Here is a 14,949-nt window from a genome sequence, read left to right as displayed (position 1 = left end):
CACTGCTCACAGGCAGAAAGGTGCCAGCCCAGTCACTGCAATGCAATGTTATTACCTGCATCAGAGTCAGAGAGAGGTCTCCACAGAGAAGGATACCCTCTCTCCTGAATCCTCTGAGGATGGGGAGGCAAGACTGACATCTATCAACTGCCCTTTCACCTTCTCATGCTTCTCTCCATTCATCTTCCTTATATGGCAGAGAGGAAGCTCCAACTGGCCTCATTTTGCAGATGAGAAGAGCAAGGCTCACAGAGGTAAAGGAACACGCCCAAGGTCACAGCACAGAGATTCAAACCCAGGTGAGCTCATCTGGTCCCTGGACCCATGAATCTGACCTTGAAGCTGTCACATGGGTACTTTTGGGTAATGAAGATCTGAGTACAATATTTTCTAATACTCCAGATCCGCCTCCTTTGCAAAATGAATTGGACTAACTTAGTGCCCTGGGGTCTACATCAGAGAATTAGTTCACTGTCCAAGGCAAATTCCCATGGCACGAAATGCAGCTTAGGGTACATCATTCAGCCAATCAAGAAACATTTATTGAGCATCCCATGTGTGCAAGACAGTTTGCAGGTTTTTGTCAGAAGTTATTTGGCCCCTGGAGAACCTTGCCCAGAAAAGCATCAGCAAGATGATTACTTGGGGAGGCAGGCGATTTGGAGCAGAATCAGGGGTCTGGAGTTCCTGATGACTTGCACTAGTCATCGGCTCTTAGGATCATCTCTCTGCTAAATCACTCCCCCCTTTCCCGTCCCCAACCTCTGGGGCTTCCCTCACCTCCAGTTTTTCTCCCTTCTCAGAATGTGGACAAAAACGAGTTTGTGGGGGGAAAAAAATCTACCAAAATTAATTAATTAGCTAATCCCAGCACTCCCTCCCCTAACGTGCCTGAAATCAAGCCCAACTCCTAAATTACGTATTTGGAATGGACGTGGGGCGGAGGATGGGGGAAAGGGAGGGTGACTCGGGGGAGGAGGTTCGGAAAGGGAGGGGGCAGGGAGGGGAGCCCCCTCCCAAGAAAAACATCTTAGCACATTAACCGTTTGTGCTCCGCAATTCCCTTCCATCGCCTTCAGTTCTACCTCTTGGTTATTACAGACTTGATTACACTTACCCCAAGAACGAGGAAAAAAGTGGTCTGTGTAGAGAAAAAACATCCAAAACAGATGCCGCGCGGAGCGGTTCCCTCTCCTTCTGTGCCTCCGCAACTTTCATGGCTGTTGCTGCGGGAGGGTTAAGTCTGGTGGAAAGAGACCGCCTCGGGCTCCTGCGGTAGGAAAACAAAGCATCCTGGCGCTAAGTCTCCCCGCACCCGCCGAGCCCCGCCAGCAGCCCCGGGCTGGCGGCCACCGCGTCCTGGGCTCATTCGGTGGTAAAGGGCGCCGTTCCTTGCCGGGGACGAGCTTCTGCAGGCCGCCCGGGTCTCTGCAGCTCAGAACCTGCAATAGTTGTGGCACCACTTTATTGAGTGCCGTGGGGCCCGGCGTGGAAGGGCTGAGGAAGCCGGGAAACCCCAGTCATTTCCCGCGAGAGAAAGTTTCCCGCGAGTTGGTGGCTCCTTTACCCCCTCCCCACGCCGCAGCCCGGGATGGGTGTGAGGGCGGGCAGAGGCTGTCTGGCACGTGGGGAGTCAGCCTCTCCGAATGACTGGCAAAGAACAGCTCTGCCAGAGGCGAGGTGAACGCGGGATCGGGGTGAGGCCGGAGCGAGTCCGGGACAGCGAATCGCAGGGAGCGATGGAGCAGCTTGGGAAATCCTGCTTAGTGTTGGTTCGGCAAACAGAAGGGGGAGGAGGACAGATCTGATTAGAATCTACTTCGAATTCGTTCATCTGCCTTGGATTGTTTCCCTTTGGTTTCACCATTCCGCCTTGAGGTCCAGATGAAAACCCAATCTTGCATGATCTTTCTCATTCCCAAGACACCTGCAAGTCAGTCCTCTTCTCAAAAGAACTGCAGAGAAATGTCCAGGTCATTTTCGTGAAGATATTCCCGCACACACACACCCTGTGTAGACCCAGTCGGTGGTAAAACTGACAGGATTATGCATTAAAGTTAAACTTCTCCTACCAGAAATGTTTTCTTTCCTCAGCGAAGTTTCCACTTTGTTCTCAGCATTTAATCATTCCTACATTTGTCTTCATGTCCCAACCAGCATCTGCAAAAACACACCCTTAAGTATATGTTGCTCTAATCTTAGGCTCTGCTTTTGCCTTGGAAAAGCTGGAGACACATCAGCAACTAAAGGGCAAGGGGGTGTCATGTATCATACTGCTCAATAATAAACTCTGTATGGGTAAATCCTGCAGATTTATTTATGTGACTCAAACCTCCGACTGGGGATTAATGAAGACAACATACTATGAACGCCAAAGAAGTTGTAATTAAAGCACCAGGCTGATGAACACATTTCATAACCAGGAACTACCTCTGCTTCCCTTGTAAGTTTCTCTACTTTGAAATTTTTTTATTGAGATATAATTGATATATAACATTATATTAGTCAGGTGTACAACATAATGATTCTATATTGATTGGTATGTATTGTGAAAAGATTACCACAAGAAGTCTAGTTAACATGCATCACCACACATAGTTACAAAATTTTTTTCTTCTGATGAGAATTTTTAAGATCATCTCTCTTAGCAACTTTTAAATATACAATACGGTATTATTAACTCTAGTCACCATGCTGTATATTACATACCCAGGACTATCTTAAATTTTAAGAAAATATTATTTAAGTTCCCATAAGGCATTGTGCCAAACATTTTACTAAAAATGCGCAGAGCTAGAATCCTGCTTATTGTGAAACAAGTTTTAAGGTGATTCCCTCTCTCTGAATTAACACCAAAGCATAATCCCAGGTAATTTCTTTAAAGAGATGAAGCTGGACTTTTTTTTGGTTTTCCCCTCAAATTTTTATTTTGAAAACCTTCAAACATGCATAAAAGTTATAGTTGTCTGATAAAAACCATAGTCTTGGGGTCCAATGGGAATCCAATCAAAGATTTCATTTGGATGTTATTTCTACTTAGTGCATTTTATTCTAGAAAACTCCATCCATTTTTTTTTATGACATTGATTTTTTTTTTAAGAGTCCAAATTCATTTGCTTTCTGGTAATGTTTAATGTCATGATGTAGTTAAAGATAACTTGAGTCAAAGGGAAAAGCAAACAATTTCCTGACCACAGCAGGTCGCTAAAATAACTCAACACCTTCTAGTTGAATTCAGTGTCTCTGCCAATATCCATGGAATAGAAGGCAGCTATATCCCCGCTCACTCAAGTTTCCCCCCTAGACTCAGCCCTAGCCTTAGTCAAAGAAGTTATATTTGTTTCTCATCCCCCAGTAGTCCATGTTTCAGGGATGAATGAGTGTTTTCACACATCCACACAAAGTTGACAGGCACATATGGTGTTTTACTGAATTCAAAAACAAGAACTCAGCAAGGTTACACACCATAATGAATAATTTTCATGTCATTCTAGGAAGGTTTTAATGTGAATCAAAATTCAAGGCATGTGGAAGGCATGCATGCTTTCAAATAACCTGTTTATTTATGGGCGAGTCTTATTCCCAGAACCTTTAAGCTTGGCAAAGAGGTGAAAATCCTTTAGAAGGATCTACTGTCTCCAAATATTGACAGACGCTTCTCCCAACCAGCCAATGAAAGGCTTGGGATAGTCTGACTCACGGGAAAAGTTTTGCTCAGTAGAGAATGGGACATAGTCTCAGGGTCCAGTGGGAATGTTTGAAATATATTCATTTCATTTTTTCTGCTTTTGAAGCAAGTATTTGTTTGGTTGAAAATGATTGGAACAAATGTAGTGTTAGAACTTTCCTCTCCTACCACTAAGTCATCTGAATGTTTGCTGAATCATAGAACCAGATTTGGAAGAGGTCATTTCAAGATACTTCCTAGTTCACCTTTCCGCCTCTGAATAGGATTCCAATTTATATGACCATCCAAGATTTCTACATACAGCTAGTGAAAGAGATTCCAAATTCTGTATTGATAGGTTTCCCCCAAATTTAAGAAACTTTGGTGAAGTCAAATCTTTTCTTACTTCCAATCTAAATCTCTTCCTTCCTTAAGTTTTTCAATACTTAAGTGAGGATGAAGAGCAGCAAGACCCTTGTAATAACTTTTAACCATTAGAGATTAAATTGTGCAACAGCCTCTTCTTCATGTCAAGTAATTTTTTTCACCCCTTTACCAAGACATTCAAGCCTTTGGCCAACTCATACTTTTCTTAAAAGCATCTTTTTCACTACAAGTGTCAGAAAAGAAAATCAAAATCTCTCTTAGCCTTCCTGAGTTTCTCCAGCTATAAAATAGGCATAAGTAATGAGTACAAAGTATTTGGCCAACTGACACCAATCCTCTTCAGTAGGAAGTACAACTAAGCAAGTGAATTGTGCCAAGTTTCATTCAGTTTCTTCATCTATAAAATGGGACACTAAGTATCTGGCTAGTTCCACCTACAAGGTCACTTAAGGGGATAATAAATGTGAAAGTGCTTTGTAAAATGTGCAGGGATTCACAGATATAAGGGATCATTGTTATGATTACTGGCTCCATAAGGTTCTTCTTACTATATGCCAGGCCCATAGCAAGCACTTTTTAAGATCACCCCATTTATTTCCCATAACAATCCTAGAAGATGGGTACTCTTATCATCATGATTTCATTTAAAACAATGCCTGACATGTATTAGGTACTTAAATATTTGTTGAGGAGGAAATTGGAACTTGGAGGGGCTAGTGGCTTATCCAAGTAAACATGGCTAGTTAAAGATGGAAATAGAAATCAAAGCAGGCCCCCACCCATCTCTAAGTCAAAGTACCATTCCTTATGCAGAGCTAGTTACATAAAGTGATTTTGATCTCTGGAGTAGAGTCAGTTCCACTTGAAATTGCAGCTGAAACTGTCTCTACCTTTTCCCTGTCTCCTTGGCATCTCCCCGCCTTCTGGGTCCCTTACATTCTTCACCCTATCAAAGTGTGCCCTCTTTGCTCTCTGAAAGAGTTAATGAATGTTCTTCCCATCCCAGAACTATTTGCATTTTAACAGCAAGTGAACCTTTAAGCCAAAGTAGTGAATATGAATCTTAGATCATTAGCATCATCAAACAAATAAATGAAGTGTTGGAGAAGAGGTGAGCAGGGAGGGAGGTGGGAAAGCCTTTGTTATGTCCCTGAAGTCACACCAAGTGCATGGCCATCTTAAAGTATTTAGTCGGATAAGCAGTCTTGTTGGTATTACTTAGACTTCGCTAGGTCTTACCCAGTTCTCCACAACCACACAATGTTGGCTGGGCTACTCTACTCTTTCAGTGGTCGATTAATAATGCTGATTATAAAAAAGAGGATCTCTGTCCAGTTAATGCAGTACTACTATATTTAGATTCTGATGTCATTTAAAATAGCTCTCTAATGCTACTGACACACACTGAAATATTGACCCACTTGGACCTGTGAAATAATTAATGATATGCACCACTCTTTTCGTCAGGAATCAAAGTTAAGCTGACAACTAATTTCTAGGAGTCTTATTGTATCACTTATGGAAGATCATTCTGTTTCGTTTATTTGCAAAAATGGGGCATTATTTTTCAAGAAGAGGTTCCAAAAAGCTGTATCATCAGGTTCCAAAAAGTTGTAAGTGACCATAACCTTTAGTTCGAAAGAATGCAACATTTTTAGAAAACCACCATCAATTATTACCCCACTATCCATCACACCACTGTAAAATCTTGGCTCATCTGAACTTACTAAGTTAAATCTGCCCCCAGCAGCATCCTGGAAGAGTCAAATATTACATTTGCTGGTATATAAACAAGGTCGCTTCAAGTCTAGATGGACATGGCTATCCTACCTGGTAATTAGCCTATATAAACAAGGTCCCTACTAGCTTATATGGCAGCTAGAGAAAGGTACTCGCTCCAGTGGAAAAAGCACCATGGCATTGGCTTGATTTTCAGACAGTACCTTTGTTCAAGCTAGAAGACACTCCTTGGGAGTACAGGATGGGGGTTGGGGAAGGCATACTGAAACCAGGAAGCCCAGTAGTGTATCCAGAACTTGGAATGGATTTCAGCCCCCACTCACCCATCAGCCTCGTGCCCATATGCAGTGCACAAACCACACACAACTGTATGCTCTTGCCCTCTATATAAAATACATAGATGGATACAATGAACAGGAGTATATGATGGGTTCCAATTACTCAAGATCAATTTCTGGGAAAAAAAATTAAGTACTTTGTCACACATGAATTAAAATTAATTTTAGATTAGTTTGGTAGGAGAAAAACGTATTATTATGTTTGTCATTAGACATTTTCGGCTTCTCTTGTTTGCCTTATTTGTCTCAGTTTGTAGAAGACCAAAATATCATAGCTCTGCAACATCGTAACCATGTTCTTTCTTGAAATAGATAAAATTAAGTTTGAACTTAATATTATAGTGATGCCTCCGTTGCTTTTGAGCCATGAATGATGGAAATAATAGATTTAATTCTAAAACATCAGGGAGGAAGATCCACACTCTACCTCTGACCAGCTGGGCAACTTGTTATTTTATTGGGAAAGCTGCTGAGATGATGCGAAGTTCTTACACTTACAGTGATGTTTCGCTTTTCTCTACTCTCTCCCTAGAAGATAGCATCATCTATTGCTTTCTTCTTTGGTGCCAAGACTTTTATTTGTAATACAGACACATTGGTTATAGAGATTTTTTTCTGGCAAATAGAAGTTTAGAAGCTGACATCAGAGAGCTCATCTATTAATTTTTTTTTTTTTTTTTTTTTTGGCTGTGTTTGGTCTTTGTTGCTGCACAGGCTTTCTCTAGTTGGGGCAAGTGGGGGCTACTCTTCCTTCTCATTGCGGTGGCTTCTCTTGTTGTGGAGCTCGGACTGTAGGTGCACGGGCTTCAGTAGTTGTGGCACGGGGGCTCAGTAGTTGTGGCTCATGGGCTCTAGAGCACAGGCTCAGTAGTTGCAGTGCATGGGCTTAGTTGCTCCGCGGCATGTGGGATCTTCCTGGACCAGGGCTTGAACCCGTGTCCCCTGCATTGGCAGGCAGATTCTTAATCACTGCGCCACCAGGGAAGTCCCTCATCTATTAAATTTTATATTCAAAAGAGGGTAACCCGGAGTTAGTGCATTTATCCGTTCTTCTGCGCTTTCCCCATGGAAAGCTACAGGTCCTTATAATGTATCTGATATTCTCAGTGATTCCAGTCCATCAAACAGAGATGCAGTTGCTTTAGAAAGTTTGAGCTTATTCCGGTGAGAAAGCTGAATCATAGAATGTAATCAATACTCCAAAGAAGACATACAGATTGCCAACAAACACATGAAAGGAGGCTCAGCATCACTAATCATCAAAGAAATGCAAATCAAAACTGCATTGAGGTATCACCTCACACCAGTCAGAATGGCCATCATCGAAAAATCTACAAACAATAAATGCTGGAGAGGGTGTGGAGAATAGGGAACCCTCTTGCACTGTGGGTGGGAATGTAAATTGATACAGCCACTGTGGAGAACAGTATGGAGGTTCCTTAAAAAACTAAAAATAGAACTACCATACGACCCAGCAATCCCACTACTGGGCATATACCCTGAGAAAACCATAATTCAAAAAGAGTCGTGTACCACGATGTTCATTGCAGCTCTATTTACAATAGCCAAAACATGGAAGCAGCCAAAGTGTCCATCGACAGATGAATGGATAAAGAAAATGTGGCACATATATACAATGGAATATTACTCAGCCATAAAAAGAAACGAAATTGAGTTATTTGTAGTGAGGTGGATGGACCTAGAGACTGTCATACAGAGTGAAGTAAGTCAGAAAGAGAAAAACAAATACCGTATGCTAACACATATATATGGAATCTAAAAAAAAAAAAAAAAAGTTCTGAAGAACCTAGGGGCAGGACAGGAATAAAGACGCAGACATAGAGAATGGACTTGAGGACACAGGGAGGGGGAAGGGTAAGCTGGGACGAAGTGAGAGAGTGGCATGGACTTATATATACTACCAAATGTAAAATAGATTGCTAGTGGGAAGCAGCTGCATAGCACAGGGAGATCAGCTCCATGCTTTGTGTCCACCTAGAGGGGTGGGATGGGGAGGGTGGGAGGGAGATGCAAGAGGGAGGAGATGTGGGGATATATGTATATGTATAGCTGATTCACTTCGTTATAAAACAGAAACTAACACACCATTGTAAAGCAATTATACTCCAATAAAGATGTTAAAAAATAATAATAATAGAAGGGATTTTAGAGGTCATGTGGTGAGAGCTTTCCAACTCGCCAGGTGACATGAAGCAGATTCCATGGTCCAACTGCTGCTTCTTGAGATCCTGTTTCAATGGGTCTAAGGACTGGGGATTTATTTCTTTAATAAGAGCCCCTGGTGACTCTTTCATGCAAAATCTGGGAGTCTTTGACATCCTGGAACCCTTTGTGTTACAGGTATGGTGATGAGGTCCTGAGAGGTAAGGTGACTTTCCGAGGCCAAACAGCTAGTCCATGATAGAGTCAGGACAGGAACAGAAATCTCCTGAGTGGCCTCAGGTGGCCTCATAAAATGGACTAATGTATTTGACTTAACACTTCAACCATGGAGGGAGTTGGGGATTGTGAAAAAAAAAAAGTTACATATCTGAAATTTCAGTTATCCAAAACTCCTCATTTCAGAAGCATTCTGGTTAATCAAGCACATATGACACCTTTGTCCTTTACTTGGTGAACACATTTCTCCAACCTTTTCTTTGACTGGTCCCATATGCTTGCATATGGTTTACGGGGCTCCCTTCATATAGGTAACTTTGGACCTATCAACACCTCTGTCTTCTTCTTGCCTCTTGGTCAGTAGTCTTCTTCTCCTTAAAACTTTTATCAAACCAGGTGTGTGTCCCTTGACTCACAGTTCCCCCCAATACCATTCACTTTATCATCCTTTCATTTTTACTGCCCAATTTCTCTAGTTTTCTGTGTCTAACTCTAGTGCATGCTTGTTTATATAAGTGCTAAGTTTCATAGATGAGACAACTGTCATAGAGTGGAAAGTCCACCGTGATGGAGAGCAGAGCCACTCATTTCTAGCCCCCTCTGTCACTAGTAAGCTGTATGACTTTGAGCAATTCAGTTAGCCTTTCTGAGCCTCTGTTGTTCAATGAAAGGGTTAAACTCTGAGCTTCTGAGTCCTTTCTTTCTATATGTCTGCTCCATCTCTTTAAGAAAGGAAGGAATCATCTTTTCTCAATTTATTTTTCTCTCCTCACTGAGCCTATTTCATAAGACTACCTAAAGTGCTCAGTCACTCAATAAATACTGACACTTCCTCCCTTGGTCCGGTTTGACTTTTCTTCTCCTGTCACAGAGTGGTGCATGAGCCACATATCTGACCACAGCTGACCTTTGTTTTTGTCAAAGACTAGATTTTTTTTTGTAAATAGTACAAACTGTGTGTCTTTCCATTGTCACCCTTCCTTCCCGTGAAATGGCACATCCTGTTCCTTGGCCCTCCATGTTTGCCATTAAAACAAAACATTATTTCCACATGTCCCTTGTATCTTACAGATTTTTTAGATGTTATGTTTAGCACTTCTGATTTTTTAAATGTATTTTGCCATACTATTTATTCATATTCCTGATGGTCTGATCTGATCACCTCTTTCTTTAGGATTTCCATTTGCAGTTAGGTCTCAACTCTACCTGTGGTTTGGGTCATATTGGTTTATATTTTTGGCTTTGTTTAGAAGTTACTGGGTCTCACAATCACAACCATAAGCACATTTGTTTGATTTGATGCTTTATTTATTTATTTTTAGAAGAGTAGCTCTTAAAACATATGGCACTCTATCACATACAAAATTGCTCTATTCAGTCTATTGATCCACATTCAAAAGTAATAACTTTAAACATACATGAAAGAGGACATAAGTATGGAATGATGGACAGTCACTTGGAGTTCAAAATAATACACAGGATTGTAGGATAAAAATGTGTGATTTCAGGACCTTGGACAGTTAAAAGTACTCTCACTGTAATGCTTGATATCACCACATAAGCAAGCTTGTGGTACGTTTGAAAATTTACAAGGTCATATCAGACATGGTACCGTGAAATTTTTGCTCGTATTTTTTTCAGAGATGCAACATAAAAGAGCCTGTCCAAAAGAAATGTAGAGAATGGGTGCCAATGTCAGGTACTGTTTCCCTATGCTTTCCTCTGACCTTCTCTTTAAAATTAATATAACAGGGGGACTTCCCTGGTGACACAGTAGATAAGACTCTGAGCTCCCAATGCAGGGGGCCTGGGTTCAGTCCCTGGTCGGGGAACTAGATCCCACATGCATGCCACAACTAAGGAGCCCACCTGCCACAACTAAGACCCGGTACAACCAAATAAATAAATATTAAAATTAAATTAATATAACAGGAAAAATGATTACTGAATATTCTGATGCATAAAGTTATTTGAACTCCAAGCTGAAACCTAAAGATGATCAAAACCTAGACAGTGACAAGTCCAAATTGTTGGGCCACATTCTGAAACTTAGATACTAAATCTATAATTTCCTCTTTATTTCTCCATATGTATTTTGAGAAAATACAAGGAACAGGCTTTTAAAACTGATCATGGGTGATTTTCTATGTCTCACGTCTTACAAGAAGAAAACAAAGACTTCCCTGATGAGTGCTATAAAGCCCAGGCTCTATCCTCAGGTACATGAGAGTGAACAGCTTCAAGGCATTGATAGAACTGTACACCAGGGCATGGTGGTAGAGTCACTGCAATGCAGTGCTGAGTGGCTTACACAACTCTTCCTTAGATAATTTGCCATTTCTTTTTAAAATGTAAGCAAACACTTTCAATTACACAATTATGAAGAACTACAGGTAAGCAGTATCAGAAGCAAAAACGTTCAACTTCACTACCATCCAAGAAATGCAAATTGAAACAACAATGGGATGCTGTTTTTCATCCCTCAGGTTGGCATAGATTAAAAAGATTTCCAGGGATGTGGGGAAAATGAGCACATTCATGCACTGCCGGTGGGAATGCAAATTGGTACAAGTCTTTGGTAGGGTGATTTGAAAATACGGATGAAAAGCCTAAAAAATAATGATGAAGCTATATAGTTAATAACATGAAAACAGATTCTCAATTCATTGTTAATTAGGAAAAGCAGGTTACCAAGGTATATAAGCACGTATTTATGGTATTTAAACATGCATTCTAAAAGGACGCAAACCAACATGTCATTATCCTATAGGATAGGATAGTTGGGAAGGTAGGGAGAGAATATTTACATTTTGTTTCCATGTTTTCCAATGTATCTGTATTCAAAATAAATTACTGAATCTGTTTTTAAAATAACAATGTATTCAATTTTCCATAGAATTCTAGTGGTAAAGACTGCCTAGTTTCTCCTTCTTAGGGATCTACATTTGGTGTAATTGGCTGTGGCATGTTTAAGATACTAAAGGGAGGCCAGTGGGGCTGGACAGTTGTGGTCAAGAAAGTGAATGGCCCCAGAGAAGTGTAGACAAAGAGTTAGGGTCTGAATTACTCCCAGCTTTGAAACCTTGGTAAAGACTTTGGATTTTACTCTGGAAGCAAGGGACCACCATTTCAGAGACAGAGCAAAGAAGGGGCAATGATTAGATTTGTGAAGTTTTTGTTTTCTTTTGCTTTTAGTTACTCTGGCTTCTCTGTAGAGAATGAAATGAAGTGAGGCAAGATTAGAAGCCAGGAAGATCAGAAAGGAGACCGTTGTAGAATATGATAGATGAGATTAAGGCATTAAGAGTGTAGGATGGAAAGAAATAGAAAGATTTGATTTAAATTTTGGAAGTAGAAATGACAAGACTTACCTATGTGGTAAGGTAAAAAGGAAGAAGTCAAGGGTGTCTCACACATTTGAAATTAGGGATGACTCTGACAGTGATTCCTTAATATCAAATTTAGAAAGACTAAATCTCTCTTCTTGGCTATTAGTTTTCAAGTCTTTTTATTGAAGTATGTCATTATAGTGGGTTGCATGGTGACTCCTAAAAAGATAAGATATATCCACATCCCAATCCTAGGAATTTGTGAATGTTACCTTATTTGGAAAAAGGGTATTTGCAGGTGTAATTAAATTAAGGATCTTGAGATGCGATCATCCAAGGTTATCTGAGTCGGCCCTAAATCCAATGACAAATGTCCTTATAAGGATGAAGCAGAGGGAGATTACAGACAGAAGAGAAGACAGTATGACCGTGGAGGCAGAGACCAGAGTGATGCAGCTACAAGTTAAGCAATGCTAGCAGCCACCGAAAGCTGGACGAGGCAAAGGATGGATTCTTCACTAGAAGCCCTGGAGGGAGCACAGCCCTGCTGGATTTCAGACTTCTAGACTCCAGAACTATGAGAGAATACATTTCTGTTGCTGCAACCCAGTTTGTGGTAATTTGTTAGGACAACAACAAGAAACTAATAAAAACACAGATATAAACCATAAGCATACAATTTAATGAATTAACACAAAGTGTTCATTACTCTTTCCCATTTAGAAAAATGTTTAACTATGGAAACTTTCAAACATACCCAAAAACAGAGAGAGTTATAAAATGCACCTTCATGTTCCCCAAACCCAGTTTCAATAATCATCAACACGCAGCCAATCCAGTTTCATCTGCACTTCCACACATCACTCTGCAGCTGTATTGTTTTGAAGCAAATCCTAGTCATCGTATTATTCCATCTAAAAATACTTCCTAATATATCTCTAAAAGATAATAACGCCTTTTCATCATAAGCAAAATGCCATATATCACCTAAAACTTAACAAAATATTCCTAATAATATCAGATATCTAGTCAGTATTCAAATTTGCCCCCACTGTCTCATATATGGTTTCTTTTTTCAGTTGGCTTGTTTGAAATAGGATCCAGGCAAGATCTGCATTCTGTAGGTGGTTCATATATCTCTTGTCTCTTAATCTATGAGTTCTCTTTCCTCCTTTTCTTTTTCTTTCTAATTTATTTGTTGAAGAAACCAGGTCAGGTCATTTGTACAGTAGAATTCCTTGGATTTTAATCCATTCCTGAGTGTCTTCAGTAGTTTCCTATCTCCCATGTTTCCTAAAAACTAGAAATTAGATCTTGAGCAGAGTCAGCTTCAATAATTTTGGCAAGAATACTTCATAAGTGAGGTTTTGGATTTGCACTGCATCACGTTAATGCCCCCGTGTCTTTTTGTGTGACGCTGAAATTGATCAATGGTTTCAGGTGTCGTCAACCTGATCTAACCATTATGAAGTTTCCCAATAGTTTTTCCCCTAATTGTTTTACATTCATTCGTGATCATTGCCTAGAATCATCATTTGGGGTTGCAAAATTATGATATTCTAATTCAATTTGCTCTTTTTGCATTTATTAGCTGGAACTACTGTATAAAGAAGAACTTTTCCTCATAAACTATTTGATTACCTTGAGGTGTTGTATAAAGAAGAACTTTTCCTCATAAACTATTTGATTACCTTGAGGTATAGTCCATACAAGAAAGACCCAAAAGATGCTCAGTTCTTTCTCTTTATGTACCAGTTTTCAGAATAAGGAATTGGCTCCTTAACATCCTCCAAAGGATGGGGAACCCAATGGGGTTTGTTCGTTTTGTTTTGTCTTGTGTTGTTAAAAGTCATGAATTTTGTTCTAGTTATTAGTTTATTTCTTTGGGGGGATGGGGTTCTAGCCAGAAGACATAAGTGTACTATTTCCTTGTCTGTGTCTCCTGGGAGCCAGTGTCTATAAGTGAATCCTAGACCCATTCACTCTTATATCTATAGATGCATCACTGGTTTCAGCCCCCTTTATAATAGAGGAGGAAACAGAGGGCCAGAGTGGCCTGACATTTACCAAAGTAAATCACTTGGTTAGTAGCAGGGTCCAGGTGAGATTCCAAGTCCATGCTGTTTTCCACTGTAACTTAACCAAGACAGTTAAGCTGTTGAGATTGCTAAATATTGTGCTGCCAGATGCAGAGTAACCACAATAGTAAATACATTCATCTGGTAGATGAGGAAGTAAAATTTATGTATCTTGTGGTTATATGTAAGACTTCTTATTGTGGTTTGGTCAAGAAAGTCAGTAAATGTCAATTTGTGCACCAAAAAAGAGATTCGAGCCAATTGTTAAATTGAAGGACTTGAGTTTGGTTAGGAGAAAAATACTTTTCTATTTTGACACTGACAATAATCTGTTTTGCTTACATTTTAAAGCAGAACACAAAGTAGCATAACTAGAAAGACAGCTCCCACAGTTTGTTCAATCCAGCTTTATTTTAATTTTATCTTAATTTTTAAAAATAATTCTGCAATATTAAATACAGTATAATATGCAAATCTGAAGTCCCAAATTCGCAGCTCATTATTACATGGATTCAGATAGAATGTAGTTCAAATTATGTTTCCTTCATTAAAGTATAACTAAAATATAAATATAACTGATGACAGTCAATTGTAATGTAATACTCCTGGGGTTGTAAGAGATGGGTTAGCTCTTCTTCCTAGTGCCAGACTTACAAACTAAGTGATTTCAGTAATCATTAATTGGGCATTTGTTCTATCATATAAGAATTGAGCCTGGAGTCTTTTCACATACAAAACTGCATTTGAAATCAACACGTGTCCTTGAATTAACCCTTTATATTTTAGTATATATGGTGGATATGATAATAGAGTTGAAGGATTTAGAAAATTTTAACCTGGAGAAGACTAATAATAGCTGTTTTTTATCTATTGTATCAACTTCTAAATAGAAAATGGAGTTGATGCCTTCTTTGTGGCTCCATACAAAGACCAATGTATGTGGAACACACTGACATACTTTGACTCAACAATGTCACAGGGAGGAGAGCTGGAACCACCTTCTCTTCATT

General features: G+C 39.9%; 1 protein-coding gene and 1 long non-coding RNA gene across 3 annotated transcripts in view; one reads left to right on the top strand and one right to left on the bottom strand.

Moving 5' to 3' along the window:
• Positions 1-1,193, bottom strand: part of KCNK10 (potassium two pore domain channel subfamily K member 10) — a 159,272-nt gene extending 158,079 nt beyond the window's left edge. Inside the window, exon 1 of the mRNA XM_082383719.1 lies at positions 1,118-1,193. Coding sequence (XP_082239845.1) covers positions 1,118-1,160 — 43 coding nt within the window. The 5' untranslated portion in view covers positions 1,161-1,193. The remainder of the gene's footprint in view (positions 1-1,117) is intronic.
• The window catches only part of LOC309624952, a 29,180-nt gene continuing 14,442 nt past the window's right edge, over positions 212-14,949 (top strand). The window contains exons 1-2 of one of the 2 annotated variants that reach the window (XR_014242259.1): positions 212-299; positions 2,312-2,443. This is a non-coding gene — a long non-coding RNA (uncharacterized lncRNA). Of the gene's footprint in view, positions 300-1,101; positions 2,444-14,949 lie in introns of both variants that reach the window. The other variant, XR_014242260.1, reaches the window with a different exon arrangement.

Source organism: Balaenoptera borealis (genome assembly GCF_965194805.1).
Source record: "Balaenoptera borealis genome assembly, chromosome: 3".
NCBI lineage: Eukaryota > Metazoa > Chordata > Mammalia > Artiodactyla > Balaenopteridae > Balaenoptera > Balaenoptera borealis.
This window is presented reverse-complemented; position numbering and strand designations above follow the sequence as displayed.